Source organism: Rhinoraja longicauda, chromosome 26, assembly GCF_053455715.1.
Source record: "Rhinoraja longicauda isolate Sanriku21f chromosome 26, sRhiLon1.1, whole genome shotgun sequence".
Lineage (NCBI taxonomy): Eukaryota > Metazoa > Chordata > Chondrichthyes > Rajiformes > Arhynchobatidae > Rhinoraja > Rhinoraja longicauda.
Genome location: NC_135978.1, coordinates 29,915,132 through 29,936,157, shown reverse-complemented (window position 1 = coordinate 29,936,157; position 21,026 = coordinate 29,915,132). Strand labels below are relative to the sequence as shown.

The 21,026-nt window shown below is 40.6% G+C and overlaps 1 protein-coding gene across 4 annotated transcripts in view; it reads right to left on the bottom strand.

Moving 5' to 3' along the window:
• The window catches only part of spata22 (spermatogenesis associated 22), a 55,086-nt gene that overhangs the window by 14,355 nt on the left and 19,705 nt on the right, over window positions 1-21,026 (bottom strand). For 2 of the 4 annotated variants that reach the window (XM_078422079.1, XM_078422078.1), the window contains 3 exons: window positions 18,662-18,763; window positions 14,156-14,444; window positions 10,784-10,913 (listed from right to left, as the gene is read on the bottom strand). In XM_078422079.1, coding sequence (XP_078278205.1) covers window positions 10,784-10,913; window positions 14,156-14,444; window positions 18,662-18,763 — 521 coding nt within the window. Of the gene's footprint in view, window positions 1-457; window positions 1,447-10,783; window positions 10,914-14,155; window positions 14,445-18,661; window positions 18,764-21,026 lie in introns of those variants that run through there. The other 2 variants (XM_078422081.1, XM_078422082.1) reach the window with 2 other exon arrangements.

Below are 21,026 nucleotides of genomic sequence, written 5' to 3'. Positions count from 1 at the left end.
TGTTTGGTATTTGTTGACCAGGGCGTGCAGCTTCTTCAGCACTAGACGAACATCTGCATGGCACGGGATGTAAACTATGGTCATGATGATGGAGGTGAATTCCCTCAGGAGATAGAAGGAATGGCACTGCACCGGTCTATTTCTAGGTGCAGAGAGCAGGAGTTGGTTAGGGCCGCTACGTCTGAGCTCCACAATGAAGCAGACGTCTCCACCTCTCCCTTTCCCCGATGCTCAATGAGGGTTCCATCAGATCAGGGTTCCTTGCTGATCCACAACCTGCCTCTTCCAGCAGGTACAAGTCACTTGGCAGTGAGCCATGCGATGAATGGAGAAACCTTCGGCTGGAGGGCTGAGTCTGGGGAGCTGGGGGTGAGCCATGTCTCCATGAAACACAGTATTCCTTCAACTCCCTTTGGCAAAGAGCCTTGACCTCAAGTCCTCAACCTTGTTTTCTAGAGTCTGTACATCGGGCAGAATGATAGTAGGGAAGGAGTCATAGTCCCCTGCGTTTCAGTCTTTCTTGCGGGCCATACCGTTGACCATTTTTCCGGGCATAATGGAGACCTCCCTTGTGTTTCCTTGTAAAGTGCGATCCTCCACAAGGTCAGGGATTACCTTACTATCAGTAACTCCATTGCCGTCGGTAGATCGCAATAGCGATAACCCACTTAAATGGACCAGCAGCGTGTCAATTGCCAGCTTGATTTTATGCTGTTCCTTTTATCTGTATAAGTTCAGAATTGTTATATTTGATCTTGTCCTGTTGTGTTGCTTGCAAAATGTGTGGCACATTTTTTTATATTAGAGTGGAAGCCAGTCTTCCTCAATCCCCAGAACTGCCTAAGAATAGCTACCTTCTGTCATGGATAATATAGTTTAACAAAGAGTCACATCAAACCTGATTCACTGGTTTGTTTTTTCTCTTAAGAATTGCAACCATCTGTACACTTTTCCAATATCCGTGGCCTCAAGACTGCCATGCACTTAGCAAACATCCACTCATTATAGTTTTATTTAGCAGTTTCTGACAAGTGTAATTCCTCCTTTTCAAATATTTTGAAATTAACATGGTTAATAATGCAATTACCATTTTACTTAATTCAATTCATCTATCTTCATTACAGAAAACTGAAGTTATTGATGAGAATGAACCTAATTAAATACTAATGAAGAATGGGTAACTTCATCATTAGGTGCACAAAAATGTGATAGCACATGTATAAATTTGGTTTTCTTATTCATTTTAGTCCTTTTCATCTTATAAAAGGGCAATACAGTTGTCCAGCTGATAGAGTTGCTGCCTCACAGCTCCAGAGACCCAGGTTCGATCCTTCCTTGGGAGCTGTATGTGCAGAGTTTGCAAGCTTTCCCTGTAACCATGTGGATTTCCTTCCATATCCCAAAGACGTGCGGGTCTGTCCATTAGTTGGCCCCTAGAAATTTCCCCTAATATAAAGAGAGAGGGTGTGAAAGTGGGATAACATAGAACTAGTGTGAACGGGTGGTCGATGGTCGCCGTGATGTAGGTGGGCCAAAGGGCCCGTTTCCACGTTATATCAACCAATCAATGAATCAATCTTATCTTTGGTCACTCTCCAATTTGCATTATCACAAGTAGAATATTTGGAGAATATTTAGAGCTGTCAGAACTCTGAACATATATTTATTGCCAACTACTATTCTAGGTTAGTTGACCCCCCCAGTGAAGCTTCTGAAACCGCATTCACACCATCTCACATTCTTCCACCTCAATAACTTTGCCAATCTTTGACGTACATTTGAAACATTTAAGTTTTCCCTTCTGCCATACTTGATTATTTTAATGGAAAAACAAAGATTGGATGTGCTAGAAATCAGAAGGTGCTGAAGATGCCCAGCAGGTCTGACATCATCTGAGGAGACACAAAAATATTTTAGATCAATTAATTCTCCTCTCCATAGATACTGCTGATTATCTTCTGATTTTCCATTTACTCTTCGCTGCTCTCCTGGCCTGAAAGATCATTTTAATTCTCTCCGTGCTCTCACTGGTTCTTATTTCCATGCTCTAGCACCAAAACCTTCAAAAAGTGTCATTCATATTTTGTTTATGTTGTGCTGCTGCAAGGAAGAATTTCATTGTTCTATCTGGGACATATGACAATAAAACACTCTTGACTCATGAAATTAAACTGCAGATCAATTCAATGCCTTACAAGAGATTGGTAAATGCTCACAACAATTTTGGCAGAAGTGACCACAGCACTGTCCCTGTAAGGAAAGGTTTTAGCTCTAGAACATTGTGTTTGCAGCACTATTATTGGGCATAGATTCAGAACATATCCAACAAATCAAAACTTGATATCTACAAGCAACAGTGTGTCATTAGTAATACCAGAAATGCATTTAACTGTAATCAATAACACCACAGCCTGCCATATCTCAGGGTCTCTCAATACTACCAAGCAAGGGGTCCAATACTATTTTGATGGATGGAAAAGCATATACCTTGTTAAGAATGGAATTCCATTTGTTTTTTTCACCCAACTTTATATCTTCTTGCAGTCTAGTTTTCCTCCACGCGATCTAACATACAAATTTTGAAATGTATGTAATCAGGTCTAGATGCTTGACAAGGCCTCACCCTCATGAAGGATCTACTGCTGTCAGCCGCAGTGACTGAGATTACAATGCAATGGGGCCTATGGGAGCGCGAGAAGGCACAGCATTGATCTCCCTTTCAAAGCATGCGTAGAATGCATTGAATTTGTCCATGAGTGATGTCTCGCTGTTGCTTGTCTCTTTGCCTTTTTGATGGTCTTATCATGGTTGTACCCGTACTTCCTGTATGAACCTGCATTGTCAGACTTGAATGTCCGAGATCTGGTTCTCAGAAGATTGCGGACCTCCTGGTTCAAAAAGGCTTCTGGTTGGGTGAACACCCGGATGGTTGAGTGGGAACATACACCTCCAGACATTACATTATCAGGTCGGTAATTCCTTCAGAACCATTTACAGAGTCCTTGAACATCACATGGGGAGAAGGCAGGCACGGGTTATTGATTGGGGATGATCAGCCATGATCACAATGAATGGCGGTGCTGGCTCGAAGGGCTGAATGGCCTCCTCCTGCACCTATTTTTTATGTTTCTATGTTTCTATCACCCAGTCAACCGACTCCAAGCAATTGTGGTTCCGTTCCTCTGCCTTCCCTGACCAGCTGTGTGTAGTCCCCACTGCTGGAGCTGCACTCTTTAGTCACAGCCTTTACGCAGGAAGGAACACAGCCAAGTGGTCTGATTTCCCAAAGTGTGGGCAACGGATGGAGCAATAGGTATCTTTGATAGTGAAATAAAGTGATCAAAAGTGTTCTATCCTCCAATGCTGCAGGACACGTGCTGGTGGTGGTTAGGAAGCAACTTCAAATTGGCCTTGTTGCAGTCACGGTTACGATGGGAAAGGCATCGGGGTACATCATCTGGAGTTTGTTGACCACAGCTTGCAGCTCCTCCAATGCTAGACGAACATCTGCCTGGCGCAGAATGCAACCTGTTGCCATGATGATGGCGGCAAATTCCCTCAAGAGTCCGATGGTATGGCACTTCACCGGCCAGTTCTAGGTGCAGAGAACAAGGGCAAGACAAGACCGCTATGTCTAAGCACTACAAAGAATTTATCATGAACTGATGCCTCCGCCTCCACTGTTCCCCGATGCCATGCTCGGTCCTTGCGATAAATGGAGAAACCAATGCGCTAAAGGGCTGAGTCGGGGGAACAAAGGGTAACCCATGTCTCTGTTAAACAGAGCACACAGCATTCCCTCATCTCCCTTTGGCAAAACAGCCCTTAAGTCCTCAAACTTATTTTCAAGAGACTGTACATTGGCCAGTAGGATGGCAGGGAAGAGGGAGTCTTTTCCCTCGTGCTTCAGTCTTACTTGCAGGCCGCCCCATTTATCACGTTTCCGGGTATATGGAGGCATCCCCAGTGTTTCTTGGCCATGTATTCCCGGTAAGTGCAATCTTTCAGAAGGTCGAGGATTCCCCTGCCGTCTGGGATTCCCTTACAGTCGTTAACTCCGCTCCCGCAGGTAGATCACAAGAACGTTAATCCATTTAAATGGACTAGCAACTTGTTGCTTACAGCGCTGATTTGTGCTGTTTCTTTAACCTGTGGAAATTCAGTTCTGTTATATTTGATCCTGACCTGTTGTGTGGCTTGCAAAATGTCACCATAGTAAGACAACGTTTTCTATATCAGATTGAAACTAGAGTGAAAGCAAGTCTTCCTCAATCCCCAGAACTGCCTAAGAATAGCTACCTTCTGTCATGGATAATATAGTTTAACACAGTCACATCAAATCTGATTCACTGATTTGTTTTTTCTCATAAGAATTGCAACCATCTGCACACTTTTCCATATCAGCAGCCTCAAGACTTTCATGCACTTAGCAAACATCCACTTATTACATTTTTATTTAGCAGTTCTGACAAGTATAATACCTCCTTTTCAAACGTTTTGAAATTAGCAATGACTTTTCCTCTCCATTGATACCTGACCTGTTGATTATCTTCAGATTTTCCATTTACTCTTCAGCTTGAAATAACAATCATTTCAATTTGTTTCCGTGAGAGCTTTGCTTTTTATCTCCCTGTTTTGCCATCAAAACCTTCAGATGGTGCCATAGATATGGAACTAAAATGCAGAATAATTAAATGCTTTACAAGAGATTGGTAAACGCTCACAACAATATTGGTAGGTGACCACAGCACTGAAGAAAGAAAAGTTCCACCTCTAGAGCACTATTATTGTGCTAAGTGGCACAGATTCAAAACATACCTGACAGCTCAAAATTTGGCATCCACAAACCACTGTGTATCACCAGCAATAACAGAACAGCATTCTACTGTAATCTATAATAGCATAGCCTGCCATATCTCTGGGTCTCTCAATACTATCACATCAGGGGTTCAATACTATTTTGATGGATGTAAAAGCATATGCCTGTGATATGCCAAATTGATTAAGCTAGAATACAGGATCAGATGTGCTAAGCAACGGAAGGAGCATGCAATAGTCAGGCCTACACTATCCCCCAACCAGCAGGTATGATCGGTTCTGCAGTCTTGCAGATCTGCAATCCAGAAACGCACAACCAACATTGGCGATGGATACAAGGGGAAAAACTCCAGGACCATCCCAATCCTTAATGAGACAATGGCGCATACCATTGAGGTACGCTAGCTTACTTTTCTTTGGCACCGGAATGATAGTCTCGGGTGGGGCTGACATCTTACTGTGGCAGATGCAAGATGGATCTTCCTTATTCTTCAACTGGTGTGGGATGTGGAGAACAAGCTCTTATTGTCAATCAATCGATGGCGATCTTGGGCTCGTCCCTTCAGTTCAGTCCTGGTCTAACTAGAGTTATTTTTTCGTCAGTTTCTCACCATTTTCTGTTCATATTTCCAACAGCAGTTGTCTAATTAGTTAGTTAAATATCTCTAAAAGCAATTCCTTTGAGGGCCCTGGAGATACAGAGTTCTGCAGCAAGTGCAAATATGGTAGTACGTTTGCTCAGCACCAGAGACTATGGCATCAATCAGTCTCAAGGTGCTTTAACATCCAGTATTCCTTTTCAAGAGAAGTCCTTCTGAATGGTACTGTGGCTACAAGGAGACAAATGTATGGAGTGGCACATCCAGATAAAGAAGTCCAATCAACATATTAGCAATCCTCCATTTGAACTTCTTCCATCATGTGAGTAGCCAGTGGAGTGTTTCCCGCATCCTCTAACAGTGTAGCATCGGAAATTACATGGGTTTGGCAGTGACAACGTGAACTTGCACCGATCAGCCAAAACATTATGACCACCTGCCTAATATGCTGTTGGTCCTCCGTATGCCACCAAAACAGCGTCGAACCGCCGAGGCATGGACTCTACAAGATCCCTGAAGGTGTCCTGTGGTATCTGGCACCAAAACATTAGCAGCAGATCCTTCAGAGTCCTGTAAGTTGCGAGGTGGAGCCGCCGTGGATCGGACTTGTCCATCCAGCACATCTCACAGATGCTCAATCGGATTGAGATCTGGAGAATTTGGAGGCCAGGGCAACACCGTGAAAACTTCATCATGTTCCTCAAACTATTCCCGAACAATGTGTGCAGTGTGGCATCCTGCTGAAAGAAGCCACTGCCATCAGGGAATACCATTGCCATGTACCTGGTCTGCAACGATGTTTAGGTAGGTGACACGTGTCAAATTGACGTCCACATGAATAGCCGGACCCAGGGTTTCCCAGCAGAACATTGGCCAGAGTATCACACTCCCTCCACCGGCTTGTCGTCTTCCCACAGTCGGTACGGACCAGACGGGATAGCCATCATTTCCTTCGCGCATCGATGAGCCTTGGGAGCCAAACACCCTGTCGCCGGTTTGTGGTTTGTCCCTCCTCGGACCACAGTCAGTAGGTACTCACCACTGCTGACCGGGAGCACCCCACAAGCCTTGCTGTTTCAGAGATGCTCTGACCCAGTCATCTGGCCATAACAATTTGGCCCTTGTCAGTCACTCAGGTCTTTACTCCTGCCCATTTCTCCTGCATCCAACACATCAACTTCAAGAACTGACTGTTCACTTGCTCCCGAATATATCCCACCCCTTGACAGGTGCCATTGTGACAAGATAACCAATGTTATTCACTTCACCTGTCAGTGGTCAGTGTTATATTTTATTTACAGTGGTAAGAAAATCCAGGACCGCATGGAGACTCAATCCCTTGCAGTCAAGTCACATGTGTGCTGGCGCTGGCGATCTTGGGCTTGTTCCGGCAGCTCAGTCCTGGACTTCGAAGGAGGAGTGGCGATATCAGGGTTCTCCCTACAGTTCACCTTTGCCTTGAGAGGAGGAGCTGGTGGTCAGTTTTATCCTGGCTGCTCAGCTTTGGGATTGAAGAGACAGTCCCGGCAGTTTTTGGGTTATCCTGGCAGCTCAGTCTTTGCCTCTATGTGTGGGCACAGTTCCTCATTGTCCGCGGGCAGGAAGAGGAACTGGCATCTCAGGCTTGTTCCGGCCACTTAGTCTTAGCCTCAGTAGAGGAGCAGGCTGTCTAGGGCTTCTTCCCAGCAGTCCACTCTTGACCACAATGTGGCACTGGCACATTGGTTTGTCCCAGTGGCACAGTCTTCCTCAAACCTGCAACAGGTGAACCGAGCTAGTGGGAAGATGACACTCTTTATCTCTCCTTCCTCCTCCTCCTTCCTCTAGCTGGAATACCTGGATTGTATAGTGAGTAGGCTGACAAGGTTCATGTGGCCAAACCAATATCAGCTCATTAGATCCAGCTATTACCAATGATGCTGGGGATTGGCCTCTCCTAGCCTGAAAGATAGTGATAGGGATTAGAGTGGAGGATCTCATAGGTGCAGTCTGATTCACATCTTCCCCATTGTGGAACTTATTGCGACAATGCTGAGAATTGTATTCTGCACATGTTATCTTCCCCATGCTTCAGTTTGATTTCATTGCATTGATATATAGTAAATCTGATCTGTTTTGATAACTTGCAAAACAATGCTTTTCACTGTACCTCGTTGCACGTGATACTAACCGTAAATCTAGGGAATTAGGTTCGAAAAATGTCATCAAGGTGGAAAACACTGGGCCTGCCCAGAAGAGATAATAATGCAATAGAGTCTGGTCGTGGATGTACACATTATGGTAACTATAAGCTTGCGATTGATTTAAAAACTAATGAATCCTTTGTGAGTGTTGCCCTATTGTAGGGAAAATACTATGCTGTTACTCTGCTAAATGGTATGATAAAAATGTCCGGAATTGTACCCTAGTCATAATTTCATAATCCAGGGTCTCCTGAGACACATCACCATCAGAGGCAAGAAACGGAAGGTGCCATCGGATGGACATTTGATAACAGTAGACTTTATTACGTCAAGAAATGACACGGATGAGACATTAAGGAGATTTCTCGTGACGTGTCCTCCTATACCACACCGCCACACTGACTGGATGGCACTAGTGAAGGAGGGTGAGATGGTGGTTCATGAATAGTTCGAGAGCACTGAGACTATTTGGAAGCATTGCTCAGAAGTAGAGAACATTTGGGAAAAACTATGGGAAACTAGGATCTGAATCTGGGAACTGAATGCTAATGTACACCCATGGATTAAGATTAAATTGCATGTATTAGTATTTAGTATTAGAATTAAACTTTAGATTGCAAGTGTTCTGATTTTTTGTTATTTTGGCACAATAAAAAAGCAATATATGAAGTTGAAGACCCTAATATTTGACAAGCGGACAGGAATTGAGATAGCAGCGATTACTCCAAGAAAGTGTATTAGATATGTATTACAAGCCAGAATTGGGGGAGCAAAGATAAAATTAGGATGTTTGTAAACCAGGCTGAGAGCAATAAAATTGATGTACGATAAGAGGAGTCGCTTTATGACACCTATTGACAGAGCAAATGGGAGAATGGTATTCTAAGAACAGGAAGAAAAGTCCCAGCTGTCAGTCAGATAGAGGCAATTGCAGCAGAGATAAAACAAGAATGAAAGACTATACAGAAAAGTAGGTGACTGGTGAAATATTGCAAAATCTAATACTCATGCGTAACCATTGTAAAGCGAATAGTATGAAATATTGCACATGCTTTGAGTCAGTGAAGTACTTTGGGACCTCTTCAAGTGCTTCCTAGTATATATTGTCACAGCCTGAATAAACTAACTTGTTCGAGAAACTCACCACTGCTCTACGAGATTTGTTTTGTGTGCAGCCATGATTTGAGCCCTATATAAAAGGACTAGGCCTCATGTGAAAGCCAGATTTAGGGTTCAGGTCAAATATTAATATCCCTCCTGCAAACCGTGACTACAATAATGCTGCTGGTATTCAGCACAAAAAATCTTTATTACCCTGAACAATTTAGTAATCTGTGAATCACAGTAGATTCTAATCTTTGAAATATTGATGACTTTAAATAATACCCCTGCTCGTCCTTTCCATAGCTATCTTACTACAGCTTTATGGTCAAGGACTCATTTTTCCTGCACTGCATTCGAGAATTAAACTTTAGATTTTTGCGCCACCTACTGTTGATTTACAAATCTGCCTTCCTCAGATTATTTTTGAACATAATAAGTTAGTTCACTATTCATAGCCTATGAAGACAAAAGAAACTACAGAGGTAGGAATCAAAAACCAAACTGCTGTAGGAACTTAGCAGGTCATGCAGCATCATTGGAGGGAAATGGACAGATGAAGTTTTGGGTCAGGACCCTTCTTTCATAGCCAGAATTCATCCACAGATGCTGCTTGACCCACTGAGTTCCTTCAGTACTTTCATAGCCCATAATTATTTTATTAAAGTTTTGCATTAACATGTAGACAAGTGGGGATTTTTAAATTAGATAGAAAAATCAGAGATTGGCCCACTGATTCTTGTCAAAGCACAAAGTGCTGAAGGAACTCAGTGGGTTAAGCAGCATCTGTGGAGGAAGTGGACAGGTGACGTTTCAGATCAGGAAGGGTTGGACATTTAGGACTGAGATGAGGAAAAACCTTTTCTCCCAGAGAGTTGTGGATCTGTGGAATTCTTTGCCACAGAAGGCAGTGGAGGCCAATTCACTGGATGTATTCAAGAGAGAGTTGGATATAGCTCTTAGGGCTAACAGAATTAGGGTATATGGGGAGAAGGCAAGAACTGATTCTGGGTGATCAGCCATTATCATATTGAATGGCGGTGCTGGCTCAAAGGGTTGAAAGGCCTACTCCTGCATCTACTTTCTGTTTTATTCACAAAATGCTGAAGTAACTCAGCAGGTCAGGCAGCATCTCGGGAGAGAAGGAATGGGTGACGAGATGCTGCCTGACCTGCTGAGTTACTCCAGCATTTTGTGAATAAATCGATTTGTACCAGCATCTGCAGTTATTTTCTTATTCTATTTTCTATATGATACAAGTGGTGATAGTGCCAACTGACCGAGGATGGTAAAGATTAGTATTTAACACAAGGGTTGTCTGAGGATGATGTAAACAAGAGCAAGTTAATGAAATTTGAAATTAAAAGAAAAGTAGGGGAAAAAAAAGAACTCTGGAAAGATGCAAGGCTGAACAGTTAACCACCTGAAATTGTTGAATACAAAGGTGTATCCAGAAGGCAATGATATGCCTACTTGAAAGATGGAGCTTGGTTCCTCAAATTTACATTGAGATTTGTTGAAACAGTAATGAGGGCTAAAGAAAGAGAGATGAATGTGGGAGTGTAATAAACAATTAAAGTGACAAACAAGTGGAAACTCAGTCACACTTGCGTAAAGGGGTTCTGCAAATCCATCACCCAATTGTGTTTGGTTTGCCAAAAATGGAACACTAAAGAAACAAAGCTTCATTCACTCTAATTCTAACAAATCATTAGTGAAGAAAAAGTTAATTGTTTTTCTCTCCAAAGACTCAAGCTGACCTGAACAATTCCAGTGCTCTGCAACTTTGCCATACCAACACCACCTAAATGATATAAATCTTGATTAACTGAAAAATGTTCAACTCAAATGCTCATTATACTAGTTTATGTATTTTACAATCTTATAGCATTACTTCAGTCTTGCCTGTTTCTGATGAATATAGATTAAATTTCTAAATGATTGATTAACAGTTCATAGTACAAAGAAATGCAAATTGGATATTTTCACCTGGCATCTAAGGAAATTTAAATCTAGGCATAACATTAATATAGAAATTAATCATGCATTTATAAAGAGTGAAAGATAGATAAGCACACATACCAAAGACCTCAAATAGCAATGCAAATCTGTCACTGTACTGGGCCCAGTGTTTCAGCCCTTCTAAAGTTGTAGTCAAAACACGTAGTGAATTTTCTGGTTGTGCAAATTTCATCTGAACCGTCTTTGACTTCTGTTTATAAAGAAAAGCAAAGGTTCAGCTTGTTCTATTAGTCATAATAGAAATATTGATGGTGTAAACAACAATTTACTTAATTGCTATACCTTCAATATTATAAACAATCCTGAGATAATGCACCAAAATATTATTAAAGAAAAAGGAATATTTGAACCACAAAATAATGAGACAAAAGAGTTGGTAATCAAATGTTTCATCAGGGAGGTACATTTTAAGGTAGACCTTACAAAGCAGAGCAACAGCTAGACCTGTAGTATTAGGGAGGGAGTCAAAGCTGAGCTAAGGCAGTTGAAGGCACGGTTCTGTAGGTGGGGCAATGGAAATTGGGACATGAAAGAGGCCAGAAATGGATAAAACATAGTCTTTGCTCATCTGAAGGAGTGTAGGATTATGTAGAGAAAGTAGAGATGAGTTTGGAGGGAGAGGTTTTTGAAAGAAAGGATGTGGATTTTAAAGTTGAGGCACTGTTAGATCAGATGTCAGAGGTTATGGGGAGAAGACAGGAGAATGGGATTAGGAGGGAGAGATTGATCAGCCATGATTGAATGGCGGAGTAGACTTGATGGGCTAAATGGCCCAATTCTACTCCTATTCCTTATGACATGATGCACCAGTTGCATTTGTGGAAGTCTTGTCTATTCTACCTTGTCGTATTCTATTTTGTCTTCCTCCAGTAAAATAGCAAACAAGAGTATTCCTACTGGCAATCTCTATTAATTGCAATGATTACTTTAGTTGAGGTATCCCAATGTTCTTTCAACCCTATCAAGGAAGACTGGCTATGCAATGCAAAAACTATCTTATCATACTTTTGCTTTGCCATCAGCTAATGCTTACAACAGATACACGTGTTTCTTTGTGAATCTAGGGACGCATTACAATCAAAGCAAGTTTTTTTTCTCAAAATCAACTGACCCAAATTAAGACTGTTAAATTTAAAGATGCATTACTTTCAAATTAATTAGAAATATACAAATTCTTCCGTTTTTAAAATGAGCACACTGTATTCAAAGGCTGGTGCTGAAAGAGGCCACGATGAAACGCTGTTAATTAAGGCCCAGTGTTTTAGAAAACATAATAAGATCTCTGGAGGAAATCAACATGTGCAAAGATAGGGATTTTTGTTGTTACCGTTTACTTCTGTCTTTGGAGGCACTGTAATTTTGGAGCTAGCTTCTCATTCTGTGCTGTAAGGGTGGAGGGCAAATTTTATAACAAAGGCCCTATCAAGATTAATTTTAGAGTTGTGATCAGGAGAGGGTGTGAACAAACACTGCCTAAACATCTCCCACTCCATCCCTCAGAACTAGCCTAGATATGGCATCTTGGTCAGCATGGACAAGTTGGGCCGAAGGGCCTGTTTCCATGCTGTATGACTCTAAATATGCTACTTAAAATTCAATAATTTCTATGTAAACATACTTCTCAAACATTCATATCATTGACAAGAACTTACCTGCAATTGAGACTTTATTTAGGTCACATTTAAAAGCTTATTTTAAGGAAATTACTGGAACCTTAAGCAATTGGTGCTCCATTCTTGCCCCATGTGCATATATATGCACTCTTGCTCATGATTGCTGTCACTAGAACTAGGACGGCACGGTGGCGCAGCGGTAGAGGTACTGCCTTACAACGCTTGCAGCACCAGAGACCCGGGTTCTATCCCGACTACAGGAACTGTCTGTACCGTGTTTGTATGTTTTCCCCGTGACTGCGTGGGTTTTCTCCGAGATCTTCGGTTTCCTCCCATACTCGAAAGACGTACGGGTTTGTAGGTTAATTGGCTTGGGTTTGTATACTTGATATAAGTGTAAATTGTTCCTTGTGCGTGTAGGCTTGTGTTGTGTGGGAATCGCTGGCCGGCGCAGACTAGGTGGGCTGAAGGGTCTGTTTCCGCGCTGAATCTCAAATACCGTGTGGGGAAATATATACATATATCACAACTGCCAGGAGCTCACCACACAAGGCTTTTCAGGAATCCTTGGGATTTTGTCAAACTGACTCTACAGGAGAGACCACTCAGTACCATACACGTCATCATATTTATGCTGTGCTATAACTGATTGCATCTGCAGAATGCCATGTACGTTTTATCATCCCAGAAGTATCAGGGCCCAAGATACAAAGCACTTGGGAAATGATAGGCAGGCAGTGGATAACCCTTTGGCCAGAATTCACTCAATGCCCTGATGCCATGGTAATTTTCATTAACCTGGAGACTGCCCATGTACGTTGACATTACTCCGAGTTAAATGATTTGTAATAATATCAATTTATGTTTAAATTGAAACGATAAATGAAGTCAAAAAGAACAAATACCAAATGAAAGACATAATGGCACAGAGGACAAAACAAGAAAGGAAAGAAAATGAAGTGATTCTACAAAGATTGAAGGAATTTAAAGTAAATGCAAACGAGGAAAACTTTGTAAAAACACACGTTCATACAAACAAGTACTAACAACGTTTGAAAAAAATTACAAAAACAGCTTTGAGAAGAATGTGGAACTGGATGCCAAGTGTTGGAAGTACAAAAGCATGAATGTTGTGAGTCTTTGTGGGACGTTTTGGAAGCAGAAGCCATGAAAGCTTGAGTAATTGAATGTGTCATCAGTAGGGATTAAATAAACAAGAAAAGGATAAAAAATGGTGCGGTGATTAGAAAACAAAATAAAAAAGTAAATTACTTTAAATGTGTCTTTTATCTTATTTATCATTTGAAGACATCATTTTGGAAATACAAGATGTTTTTCTGCAAATTGATCATCTAATAATCCAATAATCTAAAGCACTGCAAACCCACAAAATAACATCCTGAAAGTCATAGAAAACTAAAGACCCTGAAGAAGGGTCTCGACCCAAAAAATCACCCATTCCTTCCCTCCAGAGATGCTGCCTGTCCCGGAGTTACTCCAGCATTTTGTGCCTATCTTCGGTTTTAATCAGCATCTGCAGTTCCTTCCTACACACCCCACCAATATTACTCTAACAACTCCCATTAGGAGGTGCACAAGAGCCACATGGATGCACACACATATGCACACACCTCAGAGTGTTTCTACACTAAAATATCGGTCGGTCATTATTCAATTATAAATTTCTCCCGGAATGTGGAAATATCCTACATGACTTAATTTTAAGTTTATATTAGTATCATGGTCAAGCAAAACACTATATCCAAATTGCATTTCAATATAGATAAACTCACTTTAAGCAAAATTTATGGAAACGTACCTGATCCACACCATCATCGGCATTATTTACCAATTGATTTTCAGTAAATTTATTTTGTTGACCACAGTGCCTACTGCTTGCTATATTCTGGGGTGAATTCTTGAATCTCTGATGCTTTTGCAGATAAGACTCTGTCTGGTCTTTGTAAGAGTCAGATGATCTGAAATTGTCTGCAATTTTCATTTGTGAACGATTTGTGTCAGTAGTAGATGCAAATTCCTTTATTTCATTTATTGCAGGCCTACTATTTTCTTTCCAAGTGTTTCCCAACTGTTGTTTAACACCTGTGCTAAAATTTAAAGAACGAGTTTGAACATATTATAAACATTATAAAACTTAATTGCATTAAAATGTAATCAACTTTAAATTTGCCAGACAATGAAACCATTTTTCTTGAGAAGATTTCAATAAACACAATACAATCTTTGTGTATTCGTACAGACAAAAAAATCAATGGGGCTTTGCTTTACTGTACACAGAATACTAAACAAACAGTGGAACCATTGACCAGCTAAAAGATTACATAATGTAACTAAACAGCCAAAAATAAAGCTAAAGCAAAATAGGCAAAGTCCAAGCATGAAGTCCACAGTGCGCTTAACTGATAAATGAATAAAAGGCTTACTCTCATATACAGTTCATTCAGAAAGTATTCAGACCCCTTCACTTTTCCACATTTTGCTATGTTACAGCCTTATTTTAAAATGGATTAAAAAAATTTTTTATCATCAATCTACACACAATACCTCAGAATAAAAAAAGTGAAAACAGGTGTTTAGAAATTTTTGCAAAGTAATTAATAAGAATTAACTAAAATATCACATTTACATAAGTATTCAGACCCTTTACTCAGTACTTTGTTGAGGCACCTTTGGCAGCGATTACAGCCTCAAATCTTCTTGGGTATGACGCTACAAGCTTGGCACATCTGTATTTGGGTAATTTCTCCCATTCGTCTCTGCAGATCCACTCAAGCTCTGTCCGGTTGGATGGGGAGCCTCGATACACACCTATTTTCATGTCCCTCCAGAGATGTCGATTGGGTTTAAGTCCGGGCTCTGGCTGGGCCACTCAAGGACATTCACAGACTTGTCACAAAGCCACTCCTGTGTTATCTTGACTGTGTGCTTAGGGTCGTTGTCCTGTTGGAAGGTGAACCTCCGCCCCAGTTTGAGGTCCAGAACGCTCTGGAGCAGGTTTTCATTGAGGATCTCTCCGTACTTTGCTCCATTCATCTTTCCCTCGATCCTGACTAGTCTCCCAGTTCCTGCCGCTGAAAAACATCCTCACAGCATGATGCTGCCACTACTATGCTTCACCGTAGGTATGGTATTGGCCAGGTGATGAGCAGTGCCGCTTGGCATTCAGGCCAAAGAGTTCAAATCTTGGTTTCATCAGACCAGAGAATCTTGTTTCTCATGGTCTGAGAGGCCTTTAGGTGCCTTTTGACAAACTCCAAGCGGGCTGTCATGTGCCTTTTACTGAGGAGTGGCTTCTGTCTGGCCACTCTACCATAAAGGCCTGATTGGTGGAGTGCTGCAGATACAGTTGTCCTTCTCCCATCTTCACAGAGGAACTCTGGAGCTCTGTCAGAGTGACCATCGGGTTCTTGGTCACCTCCCTGACCAAGGCCCTTCTCCCCCGATTGCTCAGTTTGACCAGGCGGCCAGCTCTATGAAGAGTCCTGGTGGTTCCAAAGTTCTTCCATTTAAGAATGATGGAGACCACTGTGCTCTTCGGGACCTGCAATGCTGAAATTGTTTTATACCCTTCCCCAGATCTGTGTCTCAACACAATCCTGCCTCGTAGGTCTATGGACAATTCCTTCGTCTTCATGGCTTGGTTTTTGCTCTGACATGCAATGTCAACTGTGAGAACTTATATAGACAGGTGTATGCCTTTCCAAATCATGTTCAATCAATTTAATTTACCACTGGTGGACTCCAATCAAGTTGTAGAAACATCTCAAGGATGAATATAAACTGAATTTTGAGTGTCATAGCAAAGGGTCTGAATATTTATGTAAATGTGATATTTCAGTTATTTCTTTTTAATAATTTTACAAAAATTTCTATACACCTGTTTTCACTTTTTAATTATGGGGTATTGTGTGTTGATTGATGATTAAAAAAATGAATTTATTCCATTTTAAAATAAGGCTGCAATGTAGCAAAATGTGCAAAAAGTGAAGGGGTCTGAATACTTTCTGAATGCACTGTAAGCAAATGTAGAAATTATCAAACATTCTCTCATATCATACTCCCACAACCTGCCTCCCAGTGTTTCTGCAATAGAAAAAGCAGTTTTACAAGAGTATTTATTTTTAATATATATACTCCCCTTTTGCCCAACATGTCACAAAAAAATATATTTCATCAATTATGATCTATAACTCCAGTCACATGAATGATCATAACAACAACTTAGGTTCAATGCGTTTTTCATTTTTTCTCCTTCCTATATATAACTTTCCTGCAACACCGGGTCCATTGCTAATCCCTGAAGTGGAAGAGAGTCGCATAAATCCACAGAGACTAAATATAACCACACTAAACAACTGAATTACTATCACTTTAAATGTTAAAGTTTACACCAAAAGGTATACTCTAACATAGCCCTGTTGTAACAGGCTTTGAGGCTGAGTTGAGGCTTTTGAATGAGTTGATTGCCTGCTTCTAAACAACATGAACAACACGGAGTACCCCCTAATCCGATAAGCATGTACGATCAGGTTTCCAGAGAGATTGTTGCACCAAAGGAATACTGCACCAAACGGAAAGGCACTCTGGAATAATTAATTGTGGAAATCAGAATGACTGTTAAGCATTCCAGTTTTCCAGGGTAACTCTACTTGAGGCCAGAAATCGCATTACAAGAAGTCACAACACCAGTCATGAACCTCTATAAGGTATTAAGGAATATATGCAGCCAAAGTTGCCTGGCAGGTGGGAAGACTATCCCCAAAGTATCTTTGTCCTTTAAACAAAATATACCAACTTTCCCGTTTCCTTTTCGTTTACCTGTTTTATCAAAGAAATTGTATTTTGCTTACATTTAGATCTCTGTTTTACATATCATTAGACAAATGCAAAAGAAACGTTCAAGGTATTGCAAGAACCTGCTGGAAATCAGATTTCTGGCACAGTTCGCCTCCATCCAACAAACTGCCTATCAGGGAACCTCCTTGCCTGAGGTCATCTGTTGCCGGCCCTTAATTCCCTGCCGTTTTTCGCTTTCAGTTTTTTTCCAGCTTTCCAAACTACAATCAGTCTCAAGAAGGGTCCCGAAGCCAAATGTCACCTATCCATTTTCTCCAGAGACTACCTGACATGCTGAGTTACTCCGGCGTTTTGTGTCCATCTTTGGTACAAACCAGCATCTGCAGTTCCTTTTCATAACATTCTGGCACTTGTAGTTTTTCCAATTACTTTTTAGTTTAGTTTAGAGATATAGCATAGAAACCTTGTCCTTTTACGATCTTTTCTATGCACAGTTAAATTTCCAATTAAAGTGAAATGCAGCCAAATACAAGGGGATTTCCAGGCTGAATTTTTCTCATCTCCTGTCGAGGATGTAAAGGTCAACACTGTCGTTATTAGTGACTCAGTTGAAACAAACTAAATGATAAGAATGAAACAGGTTGAATTAACACTAAAGCTCACATAGTCTCAAAATGCTCTAAGTACCTCAAGAGCAAATAAATAATTGTTAAATATCGAAGTTTTAATAAAAGAAAATAACTAGAGAACAAAACCAGGGCACTCAAGAATTCTGGTTCATGGAAATCAGAATGCGAGTTAAGCATTCCAGTTTTCCTGGGAAACTACTTGAGGGCAGGAATCCAACATAAGGAGTCACAACATCTGTCATGAGGCACTATAAGTCATAAAGCCATATAGACGTCCAAAGTACAGAGATATTGAGAGTGATCCTGGAAGCTCCCGTCAAGGCAGAGAAATATATTCACTTGGAAGCAGAGGCAGGTGTGACTGCAATTTTAAAGCTTAAAACGTCAGCAAAATCCCATCTCAGATGGGAAATGAAATTCATTATCTACATGTGTAGGAAAGAACTGCAGATGTTGATTTAAATCGAAAGTAGATTCATTATCTACATAGCAAGCTTACAAACTTAGACTGGATACAGATACAGATCTTTGGTTTCCTCCCACACTCCAAAGACGTACGGGTACGTAGGTAAATTGGCTTGCTAAATGTAAACATTGTCCCTAGTGTGTAAGATAGTGTTAATATGCGGCGATAGCTGGTCGGCACGGACTCGGTAGACCGAAGGGCCTGTTTCCGTGCTGTATCGTTAAACTAAACTAAACAGCATAAGATCTTACGAATTATGGAGAAACGTCACATTGGCTTAAGGAAGGCTCGGAACATTGCTTCATGTCAGAAAGATCTGAAGGCTGTTGAAGAATGGCCAAATGTGACTGAAGTTAAAAAACATAAGTAAATAAAATGAACAGCTGTCTGCAAGGCTGTGCAATTCACTTACTTCCAACTAGTTTTATTGCTTTGCCCTTTAGTGTTGGATCCACTTGAAAATTGCCTCTGTTCCTGACTTTGTTTCTGGTGAGCTCCTTGTTGATGAACCTGGCTACAAATGAGCATTTTGTGTGATTATCTCTTCAGTTATAATATTCTCTTATCAAATGATATGATACACCTGTCATTATTTAATAAATCACGTTTTGGCGGTCCGATATTTGTCATGACATCCTTGCACAGAAGAACAGAGAAATTAAAATCATAACAAAAATATCACACTTCAAAAGCACCAATATATCTTAAGGTAAAGAAATTATTGATGAGCTCCTCATGTTGCATGACAACATTTTAATCCATCATTATTAGGCAATGAGTTTTTTATATAAATATTGAAAGGTAATCTAAATCCGACAGAACAGAAAATATAAAACACTTCCTTGCTGCCAAACGATGCTGATAAGAAAGCATGTTCACAATCTGTTGTAAAAAAACTGTTGCAAAAAAACTGTTGCAGCTATCTAGTTTCATAATACAACAAGATGCAGGCCTTTCAATTGCCTTTGGTATAAAGCAGCGGCGATGATAACACTTGGAATACAGTAACAGCTCACCCCCACCACCACCTCGGGCATTGACAAATTGCTAGTCTGGTTAACAAGGACAATTGCCTTAATAATAAATGCTTTCCTTTGCAGGTAATTTGAATGTCAGTTTACTAACTGTATTAAGGTCAACACCAGTGTGGGCGATAAAGGACGATGCCGAGAAATTCAGAGACCTTTAGATAAGCTGTGAATGAGCAAGATATAGGTGAAAAATGTGAGGCCATCCCTTATGGTAGAAAAAATAGAAACAGAGGATTCTTTAAATAGCAAGAGATTAAAAGATGGCATACAACGACACAGGGCAACTATTGAAGATGCAATAATTTCCCCAATACCACCATCAAGGTACTTTAACATCCCTTCCAGGTGAGGCAAGGAATCACAAGTAGCTCCTCCCACCTCATCTCTTGTTGCAGCCTCTTCTATATCGGCAAGCCCAGGTAGAGACTAAGCACTTGTTTTGCAGCATACCCGTGGTCAATCCCAGCGTCCTTCCCAGGGCTCATTGTCAAAATAAAGAGCAAGTTATTCAGGATGGAACTGAGATTAAATTTTGTCACCTGCACTAAAATGACTGGAATTCATTGTTCAAGGGGGCTGTGAAACCTCAGCCACTGAGTATATTCAAGACAGAGATAAACAGATTTTAGGTATTAGGGGATCAAGGGGCATAAGATTAATACTAAAAGGTGCTACTAAAGTAAGAAAAAACCATATTGCCGAATGGTCAAGTAGGCACGAGAGGCTGAGTAGCCTACTTCTCTCCCTACTTCTTGCAATAATTATTATCTCTTTAATAAACAAATTTAAACCAGCTCAAATTATGTTACAGAGCTGCCCAAGCCTAGGTTTTATTTGATCCCTTGATTTTGTTACATTTTGTAATATCTTCTAATAAAATTTGAAGAGCAAAGTTTCAGCAAAGTAGTAGGAAATCAATCATTTTGAAGTGATATGTATTAATCAAATTATTCAAATTTACTCTGGGCCCAGATCAAGTCCTTCTGTGGAATACGATAATCACATCCTCATGACTTCATAGCGAACGTGCTGCCGAGCTGCAATACTTGATTAAAAAAAAGGCAAGCAGCAATACCTGCCAAATAGTGGAATATTAAAATAGATAAGGATTCTAAAAAGATATGAAAGTTCACCTCAGTAAAATTCCCAACAGGAAAAACATGCTGTCAACAGCTTCTTGGAGTTAAAGTCCAAAATCATAGCCAAATCAGGTGCTTCTGAAAACAAGCTGCAAAGATTAACAGAAGATAATGGAGTCCATTTGCAGCATTTGGGCCACCTTCTGAACATTCTCTTCAAAGGATTATATCTCTATAAATAAGGTGTGCCACACCAAATTTTCTGCCAGTTTGATACAATCAACTTAATAACAAATTTAACTCACTTGCTTTTACTATTTTGTCCTACGACATTAGATCCAAATGAAAACGTCCTATATTCTTGGGTTTGTTGATGCTGAAGTACTGGTTGCAGAAGTTGACTAAATGGCAGGATTTTGAGTAATTAACACTTAATTTGTTAAGACTATTAATAGCACAGAAGAAAAAACCCTCAAAATTGATGCAATTTATTTTCCACTATCAAAACCTGAGGCAAAATCTGAAAATGTAATGCCAGCTTCAATAGGTCAGATCGTGCTCGGTTCTCCACAGCTCAGCGCCTCTTTCAATACTAAGTCTGCACACTCTGACTCTGGAGTTAGAGATATTCCACATGTCAGGTACAGTTCATCCAACCTCCTGCTCT